This window comes from Coregonus clupeaformis, chromosome 36, assembly GCF_020615455.1.
Source record: "Coregonus clupeaformis isolate EN_2021a chromosome 36, ASM2061545v1, whole genome shotgun sequence".
Classification (NCBI taxonomy): Eukaryota; Metazoa; Chordata; class Actinopteri; order Salmoniformes; family Salmonidae; genus Coregonus; species Coregonus clupeaformis.
In genome coordinates, this window is record NC_059227.1 from 22,850,943 (window position 1) to 22,876,863 (window position 25,921).

Sequence of the window (25,921 nt, forward strand, 5' to 3'; positions counted from 1 at the left end):
GACAAAGTGGGAGAGACAGAGACACAGAGCGAGAGAGAGACAGAGACAGAGACACACACAGAGAGAGAGAGAGAGAGAGAGAGAGAGAGAGAGAGAGAGAGAGAGAGAGAGAGAGAGAGAGAGAGAGATACAGAGACAGAGACAGAGACAGAGACAGAGAGACACAGATACACAGAGACAGAGAGAGAGAGAGAGAGAGAGACAGAGAGACACAGAGACAGAGACACAGAGACAGAGACACAGAGACAGAGAGAGAGAGACACACAGAGAGAGAGACAGAGACAGAGAGAGAGAGAGACAGAGAGAGACAGACAGAGACACAGAGACAGAGACACAGAGAGAGAGAGAGAGAGAGAGAGAGAGAGAGAGAGAGAGAGAGAGAGAGAGAGAGAGAGAGAGAGATGGAGGGAGGGAGGGATACCGAGACAGGGGGAGAGGGGCACAGTCACACGGCAGTGTGACAAAGTGGGAGAGACAGAGACACAGAGCGAGAGAGAGACAGAGACAGAGACACATAAAAAAGAGAGAGAGAGAGAGAGAGAGAGAGAGAGAGAGAGAGAGAGAGAGAGAGAGAGACAGAGACAGAGACAGAGACAGAGACAGAGACAGAGACAAAGGCAGAGACAGAGAGACAGAGCCGTAGAGACAGAGACAGAGACACAGAGACAGAGACAGAGAGAGAGCGAGAGAGAGAGAGAGAGACAGAGACACAGAGAGAGAGAGACAGAGACACAGAGAGAGAGACAGAGACACAGAGAAAGAGAGTGACACACAGAGAGAGAGAGAGAGAGAGAGAGAGTGGAGGAAGAGACAGAGAGCGAGAGACAGAGAGGCAGGGGCAGGGCTAGTCTGACTGAATAAAAAGACACAACACAACGCTACCCTACAGCTAGAGAAGCCACTAGACCTGGCTCTCCTCCTCATTCTCCTCTATCTCCTTTACCTTTCTCCATTCCTCTTCCACTTCCCGCTATGCTGTAGGCCACTGTACTCTTCCACCCCTCCCTATCCTACTCTCTTCTTCCCCTCCTCTCCAGCCCACTGGGCTATACCTGCTACAGTCCTGCATGGGGTCGGATACCCACGGTTCAGCTGGTGGATGGAATGAAACAAATTATTTCAACCTGTGGGTCGGCTCGCGGTTCAAACAATTATATTGCTGGTCGGAAACGTTTTAAATCAAGATCCCAGGCCCTTGTTGTGTTGCATTGTGTTGCGAATTCCATTCTGTGAGAGGTAATGGAGACATAGTAGGCTACCAGCCACACAGAGAGAGAGTGTTGAGCAGGGAACTGTCCATTATATGTGTGAGGAAAATAGGTTATGATGGTGGAATACACCATCATGGAAACAGGTGCTGCACGAGTGAAATCCCCGGTTTTGGAGTGGAGAAGGACATCAAGGATAGGCTACACAGTCTGCAAAAAGTGCCAGCAGGTATTTGTTTACGGCAGTAGGAAGACAGGCACTTCTTCCATTATCAAAGTAAGCTTATTTGCTGGCTAATTCAGGCTTTCGTTCAAGTGATAAATTGACTTTTTTAGATAATTACATTGGCCTAGGTCTTTATTGTTTAAGTAGGCCTATTTGTCCGTTCATTCAGGCTTTCGTTCATTTAGACCATACGCAGACCCAAAAAAGTTTAAATCGGTGCGGCTGGTAAAAGTTTGAGTATAGCTGTCACACCCTGGCTATGGGACTCTAGTTGTTGAGCCAGGGTGTGTTTGTTCTATGTGGTGTGTTTCTATGTTGGGGGTTCTAGTTCGTCTATTTCTATGTTTTGCCTGAGTGACTCCCAATCAGAGGCAACGAGTGTCAGCTGTTGGCTGGTTGTCTCTGATTGGGAGCCATATTTAAACTGTATGTTTTCCCTTTGTGTTTGTGGGTTTTTGTTCCGTGTTCGGTCATTGTCACCGTGGACGTTACGAGTCGTTTGTTGTTTTGTTCGTGCTTTATTTAATAAAGTAAACATGTTCGTTCAACACGCTGCGCATTGGTCTACTTCTCTCCCTGACGATCGTGACAGAAAAACCCACCAAAACTGGACCAAGCAGCGTGAAGAGGAGAGAGGAAGGACTTGGGATCGATGGAGTAGGGGTCTCGACTGGGCTAAGCCGAGTGAAGAGCAGAGAGGGTGGACTTGGGAACAGTGGAGGAAGAGTCTCGACTGGGTCAAGCCTAATGAAGAGCAGAATGGCTGGAGTTGGAGGCAGAAGAGCGAGAGTTGGGCGAAAACTATAGAGGCCTGGCCCACGGGGAGGAGAGACCCCCAGACATTTTTTAGGGGGGGCTCACGACGTCGGGGCAGCAGGAGGCCGCGATAGAGCGGTCCAGCGGGTTGGCAGAGGAGGCCGCCATGTTAAGGGGGCCACTGGTCACTAAGGGGAAGGAAAGTGTGGAGGCACGGCGAGAGGTACTGGGGTGTGTTACCAGTCCGGTCCGGCCCGTTCCTGATACCCGCGTAGGGCCAGGGGTATGTGTCCCCAGTGCGGTCCGGTCTGTTCCTGTTCCTCGCATCGAGCCTGTGGTGCGCGTCGCCAGCCCGGTCCGGCCTGTTCCTGCTCCCCGCATCGAGCCTGTGGTACGCTTCGCCAGCCCGGTCCGGTCCGTTCCTGCTCCCCGCACCAAGCCTACGGTGTGCGTCGCCAGCCCGGCCCGGCCTGTTCCTGCCCCTCGCACCAAGCCTACGGTGCGCATCGCCAGCCCGGTAAGGCCCGTTGCTGCTCCACGCACCAAGCCTACGGTGCGCGTCGCCAGCCCGGCCCGGCCTGTTCCTGCCACTCGCACCAAGTCTACGGTGCGCGTCGCCAGCCCGGCCCGGCCTGTTCCTGCCACTCGCACCAAGTCTACGGTGCGAGTCGTCAGCCTGGTCCAGCCCGTGCCTGCCACTCGCACCAAGCCAGGGGTGCGAGTCGTCAGCCTGGTCCAGCCCGTTCCTGCCACTCGCACCAAGCCAGGGGTGCGAGTCGTCAGCCTGGTCCAGCCCGTTCCGGCCACTCGCACCAAGCCAGGGGTGCGAGTCGTCAGTCCAGTGAGGCCCGTTGCTGCTCCACGCACCAAGCCAGGGGTGCGTATCGTCAGCCAGGTCCGGTCCTTTCCTGCCTCACGCACCAAGCCAGGGGTGCGCGTCGTCTGTCCGGCACAACCCGTGCCTGGATCACCGGTGCCTAACCAGGTACCGGTCAACGGCTCCACTACGGAGTTGAAGCTAACCGCTCCTGCTACGTCCAGTCCAGCTCTAGCCAGCGGGGCCAGACCGGACCAGGGGCGCTACGGGGGGTTTGTTGGAGGGTGGTGGGCAAGCCCGGAGCCAGAACCGCCGCCGAGGAGGTATGCCCACCCAGCCCTCCCCTGTTTTGCTCTTTTTGAGGCGCGGTCGCAGTCCGCGCCTTTAGGGGGGGGTACTGTCACACCCTGGCTATGGGACTCTAGTTGTTGAGCCAGGGTGTGTTTGTTCTATGTGGTGTGTTTCTATGTTGGGGGTTCTAGTTCGTCTATTTCTATGTTTTGCCTGAGTGACTCCCAATCAGAGGCAACGAGTGTCAGCTGTTGGCTGGTTGTCTCTGATTGGGAGCCATATTTAAACTGTATGTTTTCCCTTTGTGTTTGTGGGTTTTTGTTCCGTGTTCGGTCATTGTCACCGTGGACGTTACGAGTCGTTTGTTGTTTTGTTCGTGCTTTATTTAATAAAGTAAACATGTTCGTTCAACACGCTGCGCATTGGTCTACTTCTCTCCCTGACGATCGTGACAATAGCCTACTAAATAAATGCAGCAGCCTATTTTCAATTCTGGGAATTGTTTATTTTAGTTTCCATTAAACTATTTGATTATCTAAACAATATTGAATGTAATATTGAATGTCTTGTTTTGTTATGTCGGCTATAGGCTTTCATTAGGTAAGAAGGCTTTTTTTCAAAGCAATTTGAGTTGTCAATGTGCCGCATTGTAAAGATGAAAATACATTGTTGTTAACTCATGGCATGGTTTCCTTTAATCCAAATGTTGCATAGACATGCAGACTAATTAATAACTGCAGGGACGGGGAATAATAGCCTACTACTCTTGAGTCTTAAAAACAATGAAATCATTTAATCTACCTGTGGCTATGGAACCCTGTCCCCAGTCCACCCAGCCGTGCTGATCTAGTTTCTGCTGTTCTGCCTGCGGCTATGGAACCCTTATCTGTTCACTGGACGTGCTACCTTGTACCAAGCCTGCTGTTGGACCCGCTCTCTGCTGTCTCGACCTCTGAATGGTCGGCTATTAAAAGCCAACATTTACTCCTGAGGTGCTGAACTATTGCATCCTCTATAACCACTGATTATCTGACCCTGCTGGTCATCTAGGAACGTTTGAACATCTTGTTGAACGATCTGGCCTTAATGGCCATGTGCTGGTCATCTAGGAACGTTTGAACGTCTTGAAGAACGATCATAATCTCCACCTGGCACAGCCAGAAGAGGTGTCACGATCGTTACATGAAGCAGACCAAGGCGCAGCGTGATATGCGTACATCTTTTAAAGAGTACTTATATAACAATTAACAAAACAACAAAACGAAACGTGAAGTCCTCGGTCATAAACACAAACCTACACGGAACAAGATCCCACAAATGACAAGTGCACAAAAGGCTGCCTAAGTATGGTTCCCAATCAGAGACAACGAGCCACAGCTGTCTCTAATTGGGAACCACCCCGGCCAACATAGAAACACATAAACTAGAACAAGAACATAGAAAACGAAACATAGAACTACACATCGAAACTAACACCCTGGCTCAACATATAAGAGTCCCTAGAGCCAGGGCGTGACAAGAGGACTGGTTTTCCCTAGCCACTGTGCATCTACATCTGCATTGCTTGCTGTTTGGGGTTTTAGGCTGGGTTTCTGTATAAGCACTTTGTGACAACTGCTAATGTAAAAAGGGCTTTATAAAATACATTTGATTGATTGATCTTATTTGGTGGGTAACGGTTCGGCTCTCAGAACAATTCTATGCGGGTGGGTCGGGTTGCAGAGAAAAATCGGTCCTGATGTCCGGTATCGGGTGGGGCTCGGAATTGATGTGGCCGGTGCTGGGCGGGTGCGGCTCCAAAAAACTGACCCGTGCAGGACTCCAATACCTGCTACATCCTCTCTTCTCCTCCCTCCTCCTTTCCTCTCCTCCTCAAGCTAGTACTATGCTTCTCTATCTGTCACCCACCCCCCCTTCTCTTTTTCCTCCCTCACTGTACTACAGTACACCTGTCACCAGCTCTCCTCCTCTCCTCCATCCCTCCCTCCTCTCCTCCATCCCTCCCTCCTCTCCTCCATCCCTCCCTCCTCTCCTCCGCTGAGGCCAGCGGTGTAAGTCAGTCTTTTAATGGCCTGTTTTCCAACTGGGAACGCCACGATTAGGAGAGTGACAGGGGAAATCTAAAGGAAGAATCGATTAGTGGGAGAGAGAGAGAACGAGAAAGAGACGGAGAGAGTGAAAGAGGGGGACTTAAGTCCAGATTGCTTGTTTGCATGAGACAGCTGGATTGAATATAAAAGTGCACCGTCTCAGTCTGTACCATCCAAACAAACGTCTGCTCAGCCGTATTATCTTTTATATATATATATATAAAGCACAGTGTGTGTGCCTGTGCTACAGTGTGTACTAGTGTGTATGTATGTGTGTGTGTGTGTGTGTGTGTGTGTGTGTGTGTGTGTGTGTGTGCGCACGTGTGTGAGTCCGCGCGCTAGCTACAGTATTTGCTCAGTGGTAGCCTCCTAAGTGTGCGTGCTTAGTATTTAATCTGAAATCCATAGCTGTCTGTATAGCTGTGTCTGTGGGGGATCGGAGAGGATCTCACCTCTATTTGCCATTCAGACCTGTCATGGTGGGGTTAATACATACACAGGAGGATGACAGCTAGATAACACCCCAGTCATCAGTTTATACCCTCTACAACCATCACTCATCCTGGAGAACCCAGACAGACCAGGAGGATTTGGGTAAAGATGTTACCATCTCTCTTTCTGTCTCCCTTTCTGTTTCTGTCTCCCTTTCTCTCTCTCTCCCTGTGTGTCTCTTTTAATCCCTCTCTGTATGTGTCTCTTGTTCTTACTTTCTCCCCCCTCTCCAGCTTTTTCTCTCCCCCTCTCTCTCTTTCACTCGTTCTCTCCCTCTCTCCATCAGACTGAAAAATAATGAGTGAAACAAAGATGGACAATTAAGCCTAGGCTGCTGACAGTTGATGAGAAGGCCACTGAAAGGTCATACGGTTTCATATAGGGCAATGATAGGCATTAACAGAGCTTACTGTATGTCTCACACACACGCACGCATGCACACACAGGCACACACGCACACACACAGGGCTCAACACACTGGGCTCCTAATCACACCAACACTTAAAGTGGCTAGATCCTACTGAGAGCCATTCAAATCAGCTTATTCTTTTTATAGTGAATTTGAAGCACTCTGACATAATGTAAAAATCCATCCTCAGAGCTGGTGGAAAACTATCATAAAAGAAACCCGTTACAAAGACTGCCTCTCAATATCCAAGCCCACCAAGACCGTGCCAAAGTGGGTGCTAAAATAGAACCAAGCAGATAATTCAGATTTTTGTTTAAGCAAGGACATCCATATCTGTCAGTCAAGTGAAACACAGTGTGTGTTTGTGCATGTGAGCGCGTGCATGTTAGGAGTGGTAAAAGTCCCCCCTAACCACAGATCTAAGACCAGATTACCTTCCCCCAATCCTAACATTAACTATTATGGGATGAAAAATAACCCTGGACCATTGCTTAGAGAAAACTTATACCATCTGGCTTCTGAGCCCAGCCCAGCCCAGCCTAGCCCACTCCCCAATGTTAGAGGAGTAACCTTGCCACAGCACTACACATCACTACAGTGGACTTCAGGAGGAACCAGGCTGGGCACGCCCCCATCCTCATCAACGGGGCCGCCGTGGAGATGGTCAAAAACGTCAAGTTCCTCGGCATACACATCTGAGGAGCTGAAATGGTCAAACCACACAGACACCGCGGTGAAGAAGGCACAACAGCGACTCTTCAACCTCAGGAGGCTGTAGAAATTCGGCCTGTCACAGTGTTCTACAGGAGCACCATCGAGAGCATACTGTCGGGCTGCATCCCTAGCTATATGTACATATCTACCTCAATTACCTCGTACCCCTGCACATCGACTAGGTACAGTTACCCTGTGTATATAGCCAAGTTATCGTCCCTCATTGTGTATTTATTCCTCGTGTTATTATTTTTCTGTTTTTCTCTCTGCATTGTTGGGAAGGGCCCAAAAGTAAGCATTGTTTACAAAGCATGTGACATATAACATTTGATTAATTTGAGCAAGGTACGGCAACTGCACCGCCGCTGACCGCAAGGCGCTACAGAGGGTGGTACGCTCAGCCGAATGCACCTTTGGGTGCACACTGCCTTTACTCCAGGACACCTACAACACCAGATATCGCAGGAAGTCCAAGAAGATCGTCAGGGACCTCAGCCACCCGAGCCACAGCCTGTTCTCCCCGCTTCCATCACTCAGACGTGGGCAGGGCAGGAGCATCCTGGCAGAAACTAACAGACTGGCCAATAGCTTCTACCCCCAGACCATCAGGCTGCTGAATAGCGACCACTAGTCAGCTACCTGCTCCCCCTGTACCCCTCCTGTCCCCCCCACCCTCCCCATCACTTCCTGATGGCCACTGATGTTTAGTGACCTGAGGGGATATCTGTTCCTTGAGAGTGAGAGAGAGAGAGAGAGAGAGAGAGAGAGAGAGAGAGAGAGAGAGAGAGAGAGAGAGAGAGAGAGAGAGAGAGAGAGAGCACGAGAAAGAGACTGAGCACAGCAGGAGACCAAGAGAAAGAGAGAAAAAAAGAGGTAGAGAGAGGGTAGAGACCACAATGCGAATGAGCAAGAGAAAGAGAGAGTACAGCAGGTGGTGCAGTAAAAATGTTATGAAGACAGGCCCTGCACGACAGGCTGGTTTGTGGTGGCTGACTGGCTGACTGGCTGGCTATCACGGCAGCAAGGTTAAGTGTTCTTATAGTCTGGAAGGTGTCTCTCTCCGCTCCGCTACGCACTGAGAGGACAAAAGCAGGTTGCTGAGACGGCAGCAGCATGTGAACACGACGGCTGGCTAATTCTCTCACGGAAAAACCCTCTCAGGGTCGTACAGCAGTCTATTATCCAGGCTATGACCTTACTGGCATTCATCTATGAAAATAGTCAGAGGTAAGAGTGAAGGGAATCTAGACAATGTAGTCATATGAGCACCAAAAGTGTTCACTCGACCCTGTGCGCAAACAAGGTTTTCAAGAACCCTCTGCTCCGATTTGACACCTGCTCCTGTGCTGCTGCTGCTGCTGCTCTGAATGGCACTCTGCTATTCCTGTGCCTTTACTACTGCAGTGAGATCTGTGTGCTCATTTCTACCGCTGAATATTTCATAGTGGTACTCCATCTCGTCACGTCTCAAGATTCTAAGCAGAACCCCCATGCATTTATGAAGTAGAATATTTACTGGTAGTAGTACTTTTGGAAAGAAAGCTCTGGTTTTGTGTAGTTGCAAACAATTCGGATTAGCTTTGGCTATTGGACTGAATACGACAGTATATAGATTGTGAAACACACAATGTATGAATTAAAAAACACACAACACCGTAGCTATTCGACCAAATACCATAAATTACAGCTTAGCAACAATGTGTCCATTACAAAACCCAGCCAGTATCTAAGCAAACAGGAGATGCAACAGATATTTACTGCTGGACTTCAGTTCAATGCGTCCTCACTCTAACTGTCTGTGTGTTTCCATTCCACCTGCTGTCTCATTTAAATGTGTATCAGGTACCTCCCGCTCCGACTGCCACAATTGCTTTCTACATCAATCTGGAAACTAATTTGCACACGTTCTATTGATCTACAAAAAAAGATATATATAAAAATGAGTTTGGGGGGAAAAAGGGCCAATCTAAACTCTAGATTAAAAGCTTAATTAAATGTGAAAATTGGTCAGGGAATATAGAACATCTGTCTCTGGCGCTGCATCACAAACTCCAAGGTTAACAAACAGCAATTTACGGCTTTGAGACGCAGCCGAGGCCGAGGCCGCTTGCCATACCGCGCCGCTCGCAGTCTTCACAAAGACAACAAGAGTTTGCCAGGCTTAAAAGAAGCTTAAAAGTGACTGTAGGTGTGTCTGGATAATTTAAAACAATGGAATAAAGTGTGTGTGTGTGCATGTGTACGCTGTGACCTTGGTGCAGCTTTGTAGAGATTTGGCACCAGTTCCAGGTATTGTTTTAACTGCCTCCTGTTTAGATGTGTTTGTAGTGTTGTTTATGGAGTGCTGGCAACACAAACTACCCAGAGAAGGTGTTCCCTGTACAAACCACACTTTACACAGAGAAGGTGTTCCCTGTACAAACCACACTTTACCCAGAGAAGCTGTTCCCTGTACAAACCACACTTTACCCAGAGAAGCTGTTCCCTGTACAAACCACACTCTACCCAGAGAAGGTGTTCCCTGTACAAACCACACTTTACCCAGAGAAGCTGTTCCCTGTACAAACCACACTTTACCCAGAGAAGCTGTTCCCTGTACAAACCACACTTTACCCAGAGAAGCTGTTCCCTGTACAAACCACACTCTACCCAGAGAAGCTGTTCCCTGTACAAACCACACTTTACCCAGAGAAGCTGTCCCCTGTACAAACCACACTCTACCCAGAGAAGCTGTTCCCTGTACAAACCACACTCTACCCAGAGAAGCTGTCCCCTGTACAAACCACACTCTACCCAGATAAGCTGTTCCCTGTACAAACCACACTCTACCCAGAGAAGCTGTTCCCTGTACAAACCACACTTTACACAGAGAAGCTGTTCCCTGTACAAACCACACTCTACCCAGAGAAGCTGTTCCCTGTACAAACCACACTTTACCCAGAGAAGCTGTTCCCTGTACAAACCACACTTTACCCAGAGAAGCTGTTCCCTGTACAAACCACACTTTACCCAGAGAGGCTGTTCCCTGTACAAACCACACTTTACCCAGAGAAGCTGTTCCCTGTACAAACCACACTCTACCCAGATAAGCTGTTCCCTGTACAAACCACACTCTACCCAGAGAAGCTGTTCCCTGTACAAACCACACTCTACCCAGAGAAGCTGTTCCCTGTACAAACCACACTCTACCCAGAGAAGCTGTTCCCTGTACAAACCACACTTTACTCAGAGAAGCTGTTCCCTGTACAAACCACACTCTACCCAGATAAGCTGTTCCCTGTACAAACCACACTCTACCCAGAGAAGCTGTTCCCTGTACAAACCACACTCTACCCAGAGAAGCTGTTCCCTGTACAAACCACACTTTACCCAGAGAAGCTGTTCCCTGTACAAACCACACATTACCCAGATAAGCTGTTCCCTGTACAAACCACACTCTACCCAGAGAAGCTGTTCCCTGTACAAACCACACTCTACCCAGAGAAGCTGTTCCCTGTACAAACCACACATTACCCAGAGAAAATATGAGTTATAGCTGAGAAAACCTACTCAGTAAAAAACAAAATAAGTGGAGAATACAGTTGTAGCGGGCCTGTCTTACATTTGGTGTATGTGACTTCAGACTTGCCCAGTCAGAGTGGGTCTGTCTTACCTTTAGGATGTCCTGGGTCTGTGAACTCGTACTTTCCCATCCCCACCGTCCTCAGCATCTGCAGCCCATTGGGCCCTGTAGGACCATCCTGATTGGCTACTGAAGATGGCGAAACTAGCCGCGCCAACTGCCCATTGGTCAGAGGCAGGGCGGGGGGCTGTATGAGAGGGTGAGTTGGGTGAGACTGGTGAGGAGGGGGGTGCGGCGTCAGATGACCGTTCCCCATCACTCTGTGGTTGTGTTGGTTGGGGTGCGCTCCCCTGGGACCACCTGAGGGGGTGGAGAGGGGCGAGGAGAAGACAGGGGGCTGGGCCAAGGGGTAGGGTGGCTGGTAGGGCATTCTGAGCACCATGGAGGGGGGTTGGTGGGCGGTGGAGTGCGGGGGTAGCTGGAAGTGGGCTGTCATGAGCGGGTGGGGGTGGAGGGGCATGGGTGACTGGATGGAGGGGGTCAGACCTATGATAGGGCACTGGACAGTGACACTGTGGCTGAAGGAGGGGGGCTGGAGGGGATAGGAGTGGGGCAGGAGACTGGACTTGGTCACTGCTGCTACTGAAGGTACCCATGGAGGACCTGGAGAAAGAGAGAGACAGGGAGGGAGGGAGAGAGAGAGAGAAGGAAGGTGAGAGAGGGACAGAGCGTGAAGGAGGGAGAGAGAGGGGGAAGGAGGGAGAGAGAGAGAGAGTTTTGCTTATTATTACAATAAATCCTTGTCTACTTGATCCTTTTAGATAGCTGAACAAATTGCACAAATGACTGTACATATATAGGGGGCCTACAGTTAACACATTGAACATATACACTGAGTGTACGAAACATTAAGAACACCTGCTCTTTCCATGACGTAGACTGACCAGGTGAATCCAGGTGAAAGCTATGATCCCTTATTTATGTCACTTGTTAAATCCATTTCAATCAGTGTAGATGAAGGGGAGGAGACAGGTTAAGGAAGGATTTTTTTTTTAAACCTTGAGACATGGATTGCATATATGTGTGCCATTCAGAGGTTGAATGGGCATGACAAAATATTTAATTGCCTTTGAACGGGGTATGGTAGTAGGTGCAAGGTGCACTGGTTTGTGTCAAGAACTGCAACGCTGCTGGGTTTTTCATGCTCAGCAGTTTCCCATGTGTATCAAGAATGGTCCACCAGCCAAAGGACATCCAACCAACTTGACACAACTGTGGGAAGCATTGGAGTCAACATGGGCCAGCATCCCTGTGGACGCTTTACGACACTTTATAGAGTCCATGCCCAGACGAATTGAGGCTGTTCTGAGGGCAAAAGGGTGCAACTCAATATATTATTAGGAATGTGTCCTTAACGATTTGTATACTCAGTGTATATACACAGTATGCCTACAGGGAACACGTTCAGTCCATGGTCTCAGTGATGAGAGCTGTTTACCATGTAGCTAGCTTAGTGTATGTATTAACAGTATGTTCTACTCTGGCGAGAGAGAGAGAGAGAGAGAGAGAGAGAGAGAGAGAGAGAGAGAGAGGATGTGCTAGACTGGGAGAAGAGAGCATCTCAGTGCATAATGGTCATCCATCCTCAGGCTAACTATCTCAGCACTATACCACTTCATTCCTACTAAACTTGATTAAAACCAGTGATGAGAGAGAAATCCAATATAATATTATTATTTTGTCCTGATTAGTAGGATTTCAACGAGGTGCCAGAATTGATTACAAGTTGATATGTATCTCTCCTCCCTGTTCTCCATCTTGAGTTCCTGTACATTTTCTGAACTACAATCAGTCTTTGGACTAAAATATACAATGAAGTAACAAGACGGAACTCATTAGCGATGGCTAACATGCACTCACATTTGCGAGTCGTCTTGCAGCAAAGCTAATGAAAGGTTTAAGAAGGGAAAAGTAATTGCATTAACATTAAATGGAACCCTTCTCCTGATTGCTCTCTTGTACCCCATCATTTAAATGTGTGAGGATTAAATATTGGTTGTTTCGTAAGTGCTCCTTGGTCCTTTTATAAGAATTCTATTCAATTTGGTGAATTGCTCAATCAACCTCTAATTGTTAACATACCGACTGAGGCAACGCTTCAGAAATCAAAGCCTTTAATCATTCTCATAAGCGAAAAGTTAACTTTTCCGGACAGAAACGTATTGATAACAACCAACTGCGGAGAAGTTCCTATTTAAACCATTGATTCATTCTGGCAGAGTTGGAGGGGAAGTTTCTTGCAACTCAGTTCAGCGAAGTGCAGAGCTGGTTTCATTGCGGATGCCAGACGTTTTCACACACACACACACACACACACACACACACACACACACACACACACACACACACACACACACACACACACACACACACACACACATATTAATATGCAACACTATGCTTGGATTGAGTGTCATATGCAGCAGCATTCTGCATGGGTGACATCTCACTCCGTGGTTGAGGCTGGTGTGTGTTTGTTTCTTCCGCCACCAGGCGGTGTGTGTGTGTGTGTGTGTGTGTGTGTGTGTGTGTGTGTGTGTGTGTGTGTGTGTGTGTGTGTGTCAGTCCGTGCTTGTAGGCAAAGCCTCAGTCGTCTGGCCACATTACTAATACCACAGGGCTTCATGGACAATTCAGCCACCTCTATACCCCACACAGCAGGGTCCCTGAGGACTGTGTGTGTGTGTGTGTATCTCTTTGTGTGTGTGTGTGTGTGTGTGTGTGCGCCCCTCTATACCCTCCCAGCAGGGTCCTTAGAGAACATACCAGGGGACAGAGAGCACTGCTCTGACCCCCAACCTCCAGAAGAAGAACACGATAGGAACAGTGTCCTCAGTGAGAAGTTGGAGAAACTAGCCAAAGCTTTTGGTCAAAGCCATTTAGTGGTGGCAAAGACTCTCGAACAGACAAGAGCAGAGAGGACTTATTTTAATTGGAGAAGTATTAGTTATGCGTTTGAGAAACTAGATATTTAGAAGTGGTGGAGGCGTATCTCAAATAGACAACAGCACAAAACGTATTTCCATTTGATAGGTCTTAGTGATTTTTTTTGAGAAACTAGATATTTAGTAGTAGCAAAGCCTGTACTGGCAGTCTCAGCTGACAAGAGCTAAAATACTTATTTTCCATGAAAAAGGTATTATTTCTCTGCGTCTACATAATCAGTGTCTTAGCTGTGACATGTTAATTATTGAAATCTTTATTGACACTGCTTCAATTACAGTTAGCAGATAATATGTCGAGTTAGTAATGTAGAGCTACAGTATGATGGACATGGAATACTGACTACTCAAGAAGTATACAGTATTCATGGATTAATTGCTATAATACCATACAATACATATTGTACTTTATGTTGATGTATACACAGTATTGTATACAGGTAAAAGTCAGTAAATTAGAATATTTTGAAAAACTTGATTTATTTCAGTAATTGCATTCAAAAGGTGTAACTTGTACATTATATTTATTCATTGCACACAGACTGATGCATTCAAATGTTTATTTCATTTAATTTTGATGATTTGAAGTGGCAACAAATGAAAATCCAAAATTCCGTGTGTCACAAAATTAGAATATTGTGTAAGGGTTACATTTTGAAGACACCTGGTGCCACAAACTAATCAGCTGATTAACTCAAAACACCTGCAAAAGGGCTTTAAATGGTCTCTCAGTCCAGTTCTGAAGCCTACACAAACATGGGGAAGACTTCAGATTTGACAGCTGTCCAAAAGGCGACCATCGACACATTGCACAAGGAGGGAAAGACACAAAAAGGTTATTGCAGAAGAGGCTGGCTGTTCTCAGAGCTCTGTGTCCAAACACATTAATAGAGAGGCAAAGGGAAGGAAAAACTGTGGTCAGAAAAAGTGTACAAGCGATAGGGATCACCGCGCCCCTGAGTCAAGATTGTGAAAAAAAACCCATTCAAAAATGTGGGGAGATTCACAAGGAGTGGACAGCTGCTGGAGTCAGGGCTTCAAGATCCACCACCAAGAGACGCTTGAAAGACATGGGTTTCAACTGCCGCATACCTCGTGTCAAGCCACTGTTGACCAAGAAACAGCGCGAAAAGCGTCTCACCTGGGCTAAGGAAAAAAAGAGCTGGACTGCTGCTGAGTGGTCTAAAGTCGAGTTTTCTGACGAAATCGAGGTCCCAGAGTCTGGAGGAAGACAGGAGAGGCACAGGATCCACGTTGCCTGAAGTCTAGTGTAAAGTTTCCACCATCAGTGATGGTTTGGGGTGCCATGTCATCTGCTGGTGTCGGTCCACTCTGTTTCCTGAGATCCAGGGTCAACGCAGCCGTCTACCAGCAAGTTTTAGAGCACTTCATGCTTCCTGCTGCTGACCTGCTCTATGGAGATGGAGATTTCAGGTTCCAACAGGACTTGGCGCCTGCACACAGCGCAAAATCTACCGTGCCTGGTTTACGGACCATGGTATTTCTGTTCTAAATTGGCCAGCCAACTCCCTGACCTTAGCCCCATAGAAAATCTGTGGGGTATTGTGAAAAAAGGAAGATGCAGAATGCCAGACCCAACAACGCAGAAGAGTTGAAGGCCACTATCAGAGCAACCTGGGCTCTCATAACACCTGAGCAGTGCCAGAAACTCATCGACTCCATGCCACGCCGCATTAATGCAGTAATTGAGGCAAAAGGAGCTCCAACCAAGTATTGAGTATTGTACATGCTCATATTTTTCATTTTCATACTTTTCAGTTGGCCAACATTTCTAAAAAATCCCTTTTTTGTATTAGCCTTAAGTAATATTCTAATTTTGTGACACACGGAATTTTGGATTTTCATTTGTTGCCACTTCAAATCATCAAAATTAAATGAAATAAACATTTGAATGCATCAGTCTGTGTGCAATGAATAAATATAATGTACAAGTTACACCTTTTGAATGCAATTACTGAAATAAATCAAGTTTTTCAAAATATTCTAATTTACTGACTTTTACCTGTATAATGAGTATTGCTTGAATATACAGTATTCATTGTATTGCTCGCTACAGTATTAGGAATGTGGAAATGGGATATTTGTTATGGAAGTATACAATATTCATTGCGTTTCTTGAATACATCATTCGATACCGTATTCATAGTGTCTATAGTATGATAGTATATTAATAGTAGAGGTTCCAATGGAGCAAGTGCAGTGGCTGTATCATTGTGTACTGTTCTTAAATTAGACCCATTCTCCATGAGTGAGAGGCAGAGGCCAGCAGAGCAGCGTAACAGAGGGAAATTGACTGCTGCAGGGCACAGCCATTCTGGGTTCACTTCATTACTATAGGATCTCAACATCTACAGCTCCTAAACTTAAACCATTATTGTCATTCTCATTTATACTCATGAAATATCCACCTCAAATAGATGATTTGTTTAAATCTGAAAATATTACAATAATACAGACTATGATTGCTATAACTAGTATTGCGTGCAGGTGTGTGTGTTTGTGTGGTGTATGCATGTGTGTCGCGTATTGTGTGAGTTTGTGTGCGTGTATACATGTGTGTGCCAGTACCTGTGGGTTCACAGTCTCTGTGCTGCTGTTTGGCAGGGGGTTCATCAGTCTCCCAGGGTGTGAGCTGGTTGATGGGTGTCTGTCCCCACCTCACCCCTGGAGCTAACAGCAGACCTGGAGCCTGGCTCTCCCTCTCCCCTGGAGACACACCTGACACCTGGGAGAGAGAGGAGAGAGAACAACACATTAGAAAAACAGCAGGACCAAACCAGTTCTGACACCTAGGTATCAGTGAGAGAGAGAGAGAGAGGGGGGGGGGAGCGAGAGAGGGGAGAGAGAGAGATGAACACATCAGTTTATCTGCCTTCAACTGACACAGGAGATAAACAACAGCTTAGAAAACCAGACAAATAAACATCAGGCCTGATACACAGACAAGAGATACAGAGAAAATATGATAGGTATGAAAATCATTTTACTTTTAAGAAAAGGTTGACTTGTTTGTCAGCAAGCTTTGCAAATATAGATGATCAGGAGAGCGACTGCACTAACTGGTGACTGATGCAGATTATAGTCTTATTATGGCAGATATCAAAATCCACATCCTAGTTACTTTCTATAGGGCCCTTACTCTTTTTGTGCGAGACCACACACCTATTCAACTATTCATTAAACCATTCAATTATACCTTGCAGTGTGCAATCAAAAGGCAATTAAACGTTTGTATGGTTTAGAATTTCTCCGGATCAAGACATGGGTGCTTATTAAAATTGTGTCTAGCTGTTACTAATCATGAAGCATAATTGACTGTAAATATGGTCGATTAGAATGAAATGTGGAGGGGGGGGACATTCCACTTCGTGTGGGGGGGGGGATATTAATGACTAGGACTGGATTATATCCATCTTCAACAAACAAAACATTGAGCCACTTCAGTCTGATGTGTACATACACAACAAATACAATACAATACCACAGTGAGACATGTTATCAGAGCAGCACAGCCTGATGGACACACTGGGTCAACACCATCGGACCATACAGCAACACATGCGCGTGCACACACACACACACACGTATTGGCCCTCTATATCTCCAGTTGGATGTGGAGGTTTAAGAGCGAGGCTAGAGTACACCCTGATTCTCCAGCTCACCACAGCCTGGCTTTTAAGTTAAAGAGATTCTTCTGTACTTTTATATAGTTTTTTACCTGTAGTTCTGAAAGTAGCACTCATGAGCAAAAAGTGGTCCTCGCAAACTGCATACTACGTCACATAGTCCACCACAGTGGACGTGTCATAATACCCATAAAACCTAGCGGTCAAACACAGAAATGGTTCCAATCGTTTTTCCACCATTCATTTTTCACATAGTGAATTTTACAAACACTGCAAATTAAGTATTTGTTTGGTGTAGGCTTACCTTGGCGTGACGTTTTGATAACCGTGTAATTCTCTTTCGGACAAGGTGAGTTTTATCAATATATTCACCTCAATTTACTCTCAAAAATCTGAAATGCTAATTAGCAACAGAGAAGACCTCCAGCACCTCATCTCTAGCCGACACTAGCCGATCCATTTGCTGTATTGAAATGAATTGAATAAAGTGTTGAACTTCTTCCGTCCCCTTTCTCTGTCTTAGCTAGCCAATGACTACACTTTAGCTAGCTAGTTAGCAGAGCAGTAGATCAAACAAGTATTTTGTTTTACTTAGCCTAGATAATTGTTTGTACAGGATGTCGACTTGGGTGTCTGTTTCAGACCTTATGGCATTTTTCAAGGATGAGCATTAAAAGGGGAGAAGACCTCTATAAGTCTGGCCATGTGGAGAAGTGCAGCTATAGTGAGGGGCAACTTACTGGTTTGGTCAGGGCCAGCATGAGGGATAAAGTTAATCCTGTGTCAGTGAGTGTAGCTATTAAGTTAAGTTTGAGCATCATAGCAATACAATGTGTTCTATACAGCTGTCAACATTCTACAAGGAAAGAGCCACTTAATCAATTATATAATCAATAACCAGATTACCCCGGATACCAGACTTAGATGAGTGACAACTCAGTTCTAGAATGTTGTCATTGAGAATGAATCTAAAAATCTATTGACATTCAGAATTTACTTTGTTTAGACATCCAGCCTTTATTGTAGTTTCATGACCAGAGACAAATCTTCAAAGGCACAGTACTTATTTATTCGGAGTGGTACATGCATTCACACAGTCTTGATTTATAGGATCCTTCCCACTATATGATTGATATGTCAAGTGATAAAAATGCCAAGTTATCAATTAAAAGTTTATGGAAAAACTACAATTATTAAATATTCTATAGCTGTAATGTTATCAATCAAATCAAACTTTATTTACAGTATATAGCACATTTCTTACAACAAATGCATTTCAAGGTGTTCAAAGTCATGCATTGAAAGCCATGTGACACTTAACATCCTTCCTCTTGGCAGGTCTCTATAGGTGACCAGGGGATTCTCTCTACCACATGTGAATGCCTCCGTGGAGCTCATACGTGTAGCCATGCAGCCTATTTTGGCGGTTCACAATATCCGCCGTACGGATGTGGAATGCGAGTGGAGGAAGCCAGCCGTGCCCAACCAGGTGCAGTCAGTCAGTGGAGGACCTGTACCCGGCTGAAGACTACAACCCTCTGTCCCGAGAGCGCACAAAGGAGGATCTTCTGTGGCTAAGGAACTGTTGCAGGCATCCTGGCCGGCAGGCAACAGTTGGACACCACACCAACCGGCACACCGTGAGAAGAGGAAGGTTGACGGCCAGCAATTATGGCGCAGTGGTTAAGGCCAAGCGCATTCCTCGGTAGCTGATAAAAGGGTCCTCAGATCACAGTCGTTGGATGGGGTGTTGTCTGTAAAGTGGGGCACAGGTAATGAAGAGGAGGACATCAAGGCATTCTAAATGGCTACAGCAGGGTTTTTGCCCGAGCACTACACAGCGGATTCAAATAATCAACTAATCATCAAGCTTTGATGATTTTAATCAGCTGTGTAGTGCTAGGGCAAAAAACTAAACGTGCACCCCTTGGGGTCCCCAGGACCGAGTTTGGGAAACACTTGGTTAAAGGGATGGATGTGCAGGAGTCAGGGCTTTGGGTCACATGGTCTGGGATCCTGGGTGCCTCACCGGATGGTCTGGTGGGTACAACAGCAGTGGTGGAGGTCAAGTGTCCCTATGGTGCAAGGGTCCTTACCATTGAAGAGGCAGTGAAGTAAAAGGATTTCTATATCAAGGAGGGAGGGTCTTACTGCCTTGGTGAATATCATCCTTACTGGCACTAGGTCCAAGATCAGCTCCACATCACTGGAAAGGACACCTGCTTCTTGGTTGTGTGGCCCACCAAAGCCTCCATCCCCATCCCCATCCAGCGTGACGACCTCTGGCAGACTCATATTCTTCCTCCTGTCAGTACCTGTTTTCAGGGGGAAATATTTCACATAGTTCAAACACACACACTAGTCTCCCAGAATAGGTTATATTACATACACGTTTTGCTCAAAGCAGCCAACTAAAGTAATGTAATTAACTTTACCATGGACACAGTGGGTATTTATATCTGTGATGTTCAAATGATTTCTTATCCTGTGTCTTACTTGCTGAAGGCCCCAGTCATCCCTGTCTATACCTGACGTTGTTGAACAACAAGTCAACAATGAATAAAGATCATACACAAACAATAGGGTCCTAGAATAGGTTATATTACATTCAAGTTTTGCTCAAAGCAACCAACTAAAGTAATGTACTTAACGTAAGTTAAATCACAAAGGCTGGTCTTAGTGCATCTCCTCACAGTTTCATTCAGTAATACAACACAATTCACATTGCATTTTATCATGGGCACAGTGGGAATTTATATCTGTGATGTTTAAATGATGTCTTACCCCCAGAGTGAGAGAGTACATAACTTCCAGCTGATCACCTTGTTGAGGGTGGCATTGATCATGCACTGCTTCTCGTGGGGTGAGCCTGATGTTCCACATGTAACGTCTAAAACGTGGGGAGAAGGGGAGCTAAAGTCAAAATTTCGATGCATCTACAAATTCAATGTTTTACACAATATTGTATCATATTTGATGAGTTACTGACCTGTCTGTCCACAGGCTCGATGGGCTGTATTCTCCACAACTGGATGCTCGCGCTCAGATCACACTGGCACAGGATGTCCAGGCACCGGATGGCCTGAGGGATGCACTCCTGTTGTACTGGAAAACAAAGAGATGGTTGGTCAGTGGTGGGTCTTTTTCAATGCTGTATCAACATCTTTATCTGGACAGAAAATGCATTGTTTATCATAAGACAAACCCACCTTGGACAATGTGACAAGTGGTCCCTCAACAGTCTGAATCTTCCTCTTCTGCCATGGTGGATGATCTACCTTTTCTGGTAAATACAGGGCCATTTCTCTTTCCCAACAGAAAATGGCAGCTGCAGACCCGAGTACATTTTACTAGCTAGCTAGGTTGATTACTAAAATAGTAACATTTATTTAAATGGAGGAATCATCTGGAATAATCAAATCAAACCAAATCAAATCAATTCCATCATCTAGAATACTCAACTAGATGATGAGGACAGTCTAGGGTACTATTTGCCCAAAGAGCTGAAGTATTGCAATGAGCTATTCTAATTCTCAAGAGAAATGTTAAAACCCTCAGCCGTGAGGTCACTGAGGAGGACCGACAGTGGTAAGGGGATCGTCTGAAAGGAACTGACATGCAGGGATGGAACATAAGGATTTTGGGCACTGGCCAACAGACCAAGATTTCTACTAGCCGGGGTAACATTCAGATCCTAAATCTGTGGCATGAGATGTTTGTAAAGGCACATTTTCACTGCTGTGTCAGGCTAGTTTGGCACATTTTCTACTAGCCCAGTCTGAAAAGTACTAGACTCGGGCTAGCTTAATTTCTATCCCTGCTGACATGTCTGGTCATTTGATTAGTCATGTACAAGAGATGTACTCGTGGAACAAAACAGTTTCTGTTTTGAGCCCACAAGTCCTTTGTGAGCTAGCTAACTTTAGCTAATGTGGTGGTGGCTGCGTCATGTTATGGGCATGCTTGTCATCGGCAAGGACTATGGAGTTTTTTAGGATAAAAAGAAACGGAATAGAGCTAAGCACAGGCAAAATCCTAGAGCAAAACCTGGTTCAGTCTGCTTCCCAACAGACACTGGGAGACAAATTCACCTTTCAGCAGGACAATAACCTAAAACACAAGGCCAAATATACAGTTGCTTACCAAGACAACATTGAATGTTCCTGAGTGGCCTAGTTATAGTTTTGACTTAAATCGGCTTGAAAATCTATGGCAAGACTTGAAAATGGCTGTCGAGCAATGATCAACAACCAACTTGACAGAGCTTGAAGGATTAAAAAAAAATATATATCATATTGTACAATCCACGTGTGCAAAGCTCTTAGAGACTTACCCAGAAAGACTCACAGCTGTAATCGCTGCCAAAGGCGATTCTAACGTATTGATTCAGGGGTGTGAATATTTATGTAGATATTTCTATTTCATTTTCAATAAATGTGAAGATTTTTTTTAAACTTTGTCATTATGGGGTATTGTGTGTAGATAGGTGAAAATAAAAAATATTTAATCAATTTTTAATTCAAGCTGTAATACAACAAAATGTGGAATAAGTCAAGCGGTATGAATACTTTCTGAAGGCACTGTAGTACTGGGTCGGACCTACCCTTTGCCTCCAGAACAGACTGAATTCTTTGGGGCATGGAAACGTTGCTCAATTGGTATCAAGGGACCTAATGTGTGCCAGGAAAACATTCCTCACACCATTACACCACCGCCGATGTGGTTGTCTGCTGCAATACCCCATCCGTGACAAGGACCGACGAGTTGTGGGTTCCGAGATTCCGTTTTGCACATCACTGTTGTACTGCGGCATTATTTGCCTGTTTGTGGCCCGCCTGTTAGCTTGCACGATTCTTGCCATTCTCCTTCGACCTCTCATCAACCAGCTGTTTTCGCCCACCAGACTGCCGCTGACTGGATGTTTTTTGTTTGTTGCACCATTCTCTGTAAACCTTAGAAACCATTTCTGAGATACTAGAACCGGTGTGGCTGGCACCGACGATCAAAGTTGCTTAGGTCACTTGTTTGGCCCCTTCTAACGTTCAATCGAACAGTAACTGGATGCCTGTCTGCTTTACAGTGCCTTGCAAAACTATTCATCCCCCTTGTCATTTTTCCTATTTTGTTGCATTACAACTGTAATGTCTCCTCCCGTTGCTCCCCTCCGGCGCTCTGATTCGCCGGTCTACTGAGCCACCGGTCTGAGCGCACCACCTCGGCAAACACAGGAATGGAAACCCAACGCACCCTAATCACCTCCAGCGCACCTGCACCTCATCATCATCACTATATAGCCCTGGACTGTTCGTTCATTGTTGTGTGTAATTGTTAGTGCCGTGTCGTTTACGCGCTCTTTGTTATTCTCTTTCTCATTGTTAAGTAAACCGTTACCCTGTTAATTAAAGCATCTGCATCCTGCCTCTTCGTATCCTCAGTACTCGTCACAACAACCTGTAATTTATATTGATTTTTATTTGGATTTCATGTAATGGACATCCACAAAATAGTCAAAATTGGTGAAGTGAAATGAAAAAAATAACTTGTTTCAAAAAATTCTACAAAATAAATAACGGAAAAGTGGTGCGTGCATATGTATTCACCCCCTTTGCTATGATGCCCCTAAATAAGATCTGGTGCAACCAGTTACCTTCAGAAGTCACATAATTAGTTAAATAAAGTCCACCTGTGTGTAATCGAAGTGTCACATGATCTCAGTATATATACACCTGTTCTGAAAGGCCCCAGAGTCTGCAACACCACTAAGCAAGGGGCACCACCAAGCAAGCGGCAACATGAAGAACAACGAGCTCTCCAAACAGGTCAGGGACGAAGTTGTGGAGAAGTACAGATCAGATTGGGTTATAAAAAAATATCAGAAACTTTGAACATCCCACGGAGCACCATTAAATCCATTATTAAAAAATTGAAAGAATATGGCACCACAACAAACCTGCCAAGAGAGGGCCGCCCACCAAAACTCACGGACCAGGCAAGGAGGGCATTAATCAGAGAGGCAACAAAGAGACCAAAGATAACCCTGAAGGAGCTGCAAAGCTCCACAGCGGAGATTGGAGTATCTGTCCATAGGACCACTTTAAGCCGTACACTCCACAGAGCAGGGCTTTACGGAAGAGTGGCCAGAAAAAAGCCATTGCTTAAAGAGAAAGATATGCAAACACGTTTGGTGTTCGCCAACAGGCATGTGGGAGACTCCCCAAACATATGGAAGAATGTACTCTGGTCAGATGAGACTAAAATTGAGCTTTTTGGCCATCAAGGAAAACGCTATGTCTGGGGCAAACCCAACACCTCTCATCACCCCGAGAACACCATCCCCACAGTGAAGCATGGTAGTGGCAGCATCATGCTGTGGGGATGTTTTTCATCGGCAGGGACTGGGAAACTGGTCAGAATATAAGAAATGATGGATGGTGCTAAATACAGGGAAATTCTTGAGGGAAACCTGTTTCAGTCTTCCAGAGATTTGAGACTGGGACGGAGGTTCATCTTCCAGCAGGACAATGACCCTAAGCATACTGCTAAAGCAACACTTGAGTGGTTTAAGGGGAAATATTTAAATGTCTTGGAATGGCCTAGTTTTTATGCTGCATAGTTTCCCTTACAAAAATTAATTTGTTGCTGCAAACTTCCTGCAAGTTTGTGGCAAATTTGCTGCAAACTAAATAGTTTGCCACAAAATGTTGCCAGAAGTTTGCCACTAGTGGTGAATCTGCAGCAAACCTTTGGCAACAATAATATTTATTGACAGTAGTTACAAACAGTTTACCAGAAGCCGTTTCTGGTGAACACATGAGTTCCAACACCATTAACCGTTGATGACCAATCAAGGATTTTAGAAACATCTGTTGGAAAATCTAACTAGCTACAGTACCTACCAAATCTGTCCGGTGAGTGTCTAACTTATTAATTAAACTTCCTAATAAACTTTAACATTTTATTAGCTAAATTATGTCTAGTTAGCAATGTCTATATACATGGGACATCAGCGTTGGCTGTGTGTGTGTGCGCGTGTGTTTGTGAGTATGGGTTTATGCGTGTGCATGAGTGGGGCGGCAGGTAGCTTAGTGGTTAAGAGCGTTGTGCCAGTAACCGAAAGGTCGCTGGTTCTAATCCCCGAGCCGACTAGGTGAAAAATCTGTCGATGTGCCCTTGAGCAAGGCACTTAACCCTAATTGCTCCTGTAAGTCGCTCTGGATAAGAGCGTCTGCTAAATGACAAAAATGTAAAATGTAATGTAAATGTATACATGTGAGTACAGGAGTTTGCTTGTGTGTGAGCTTGTGTGTTTTGATGTGAGTGAGTCCATCTTTGTCTCTTACATGAGGAGATGGCGTGATGGCTGTTCAACCGTCTGATGGCCTGTTGATAGAAGCTGTTTTTCAGTCTTTCGGTCCCATCTTCGATGCACCTGTACAGTCTCTGTCTGCTAGATGGTAACAGAGTGAACAGACCTTGACTCGGGTGGCTGAGGTCCTTGATGATGTTTTTGGCCTTCCTTTGACACAGAGTGCTGTAAATGTCCTGGAGGGCAGGCATTGTGCCCCTGCTGATGTGCTGGGTTGACCGCACCACCCTCTGGAGAGCCATTCAGTTGAAGGCGGTGCAGTTGCCGTACCAGGCTGTAGAGTTTGTGAGAGTCTTAGGGGCCATGCCGAATTTCTTCAGCCACCTGAGGTTGTCCTTTCAGGTCCTCAGTGATGTGCACGCCAAGGAACTTGAGCTTTTGACCCTCTCCACTGCAGCCCTGTCGATGTGGATGGGGGCATGCTCCCTCTTCTGTCTCCTGTAGTCAACGATCAGGTTTATTTTTTATGTTGAGGGAGAGTTTATTTTCCTGGCACCACTCTGGCAGGGCTCTAACCTCCTCCCTGTTGGCTGTCTCATCATTACTGGTAATCAGGCCTACCACGGTTGTGTTGTCAGCAAACTTGATGATTATGTTGGAGTTGTGCATTGCCATACAGTCATGGGTGAACAGGGAGTACAGGAGAGGGCACGGCACACACCCCTGTGGGTCCCTGTGTTGAGGATCAGTGTGGCAGAGGTGTTGTTGCCTACCCTCACCACCTGGGGTTGGCCTGTCAGTAAGTCTAGGACCCAGTTCCACAGGGAAGGGGTCAGACCCAGGGCCCTGAGCTTAGTGACACGCTTAGAGGGCACTATGGTGTTGAAAGCAGAGCTGTAGTCTATGCAAGCACATGCACACATAGGGTTCTTCACCCCCCAGCCCTACCCTGTCCGTTGATCTGCCCTGTACGTAGCTTGCATGTTATCCAAACATGCATGGCTTGAGATGCCATCACCGGTTGAGTGTGTGTAGTAAGCTCCCTAGTTTAAATAGCAACAGTACTTCCACAGTAGTATAACATTTGATTAACACTGATAACACTTGATTTACATCATCACTAATATTGGGTCTGGTTGGCTGATACAGGCAGCAGAGAGAGGGAGAAAGACAGAGGAGCGGCTGCATCAACAACACAGCTAGTCTGGACTAGCTAACCACCATATACTAAAATATCCACACAAGCCACCCATATATTCTAGTCATTTAGCAGTTGCTCTTATCCAGAGCAACTTACAGGAGCAATCAGGGTTAAATGCCTTGCTCAAGGGTGCATCAACAGATCTTTCACCTAGTCGGCTCAGGGATTCGAACCAGCAACCTTTTGGTTACTGGCCCAAC

The 25,921-nt window shown here is 46.0% G+C and overlaps 1 protein-coding gene across 2 annotated transcripts in view; it reads right to left on the bottom strand.

Moving 5' to 3' along the window:
- Positions 1–25,921, bottom strand: part of LOC121552257 (kelch-like protein 29) — a 357,810-nt gene that overhangs the window by 141,934 nt on the left and 189,955 nt on the right. For both annotated transcript variants that reach the window (XM_045211311.1, XM_045211312.1), the window contains exons 4-5: positions 16,157–16,313; positions 10,656–11,228 (exon numbers count right to left, since the gene is read on the bottom strand). In XM_045211311.1, coding sequence (XP_045067246.1) covers positions 10,656–11,228; positions 16,157–16,313 — 730 coding nt within the window. The remainder of the gene's footprint in view (positions 1–10,655; positions 11,229–16,156; positions 16,314–25,921) is intronic.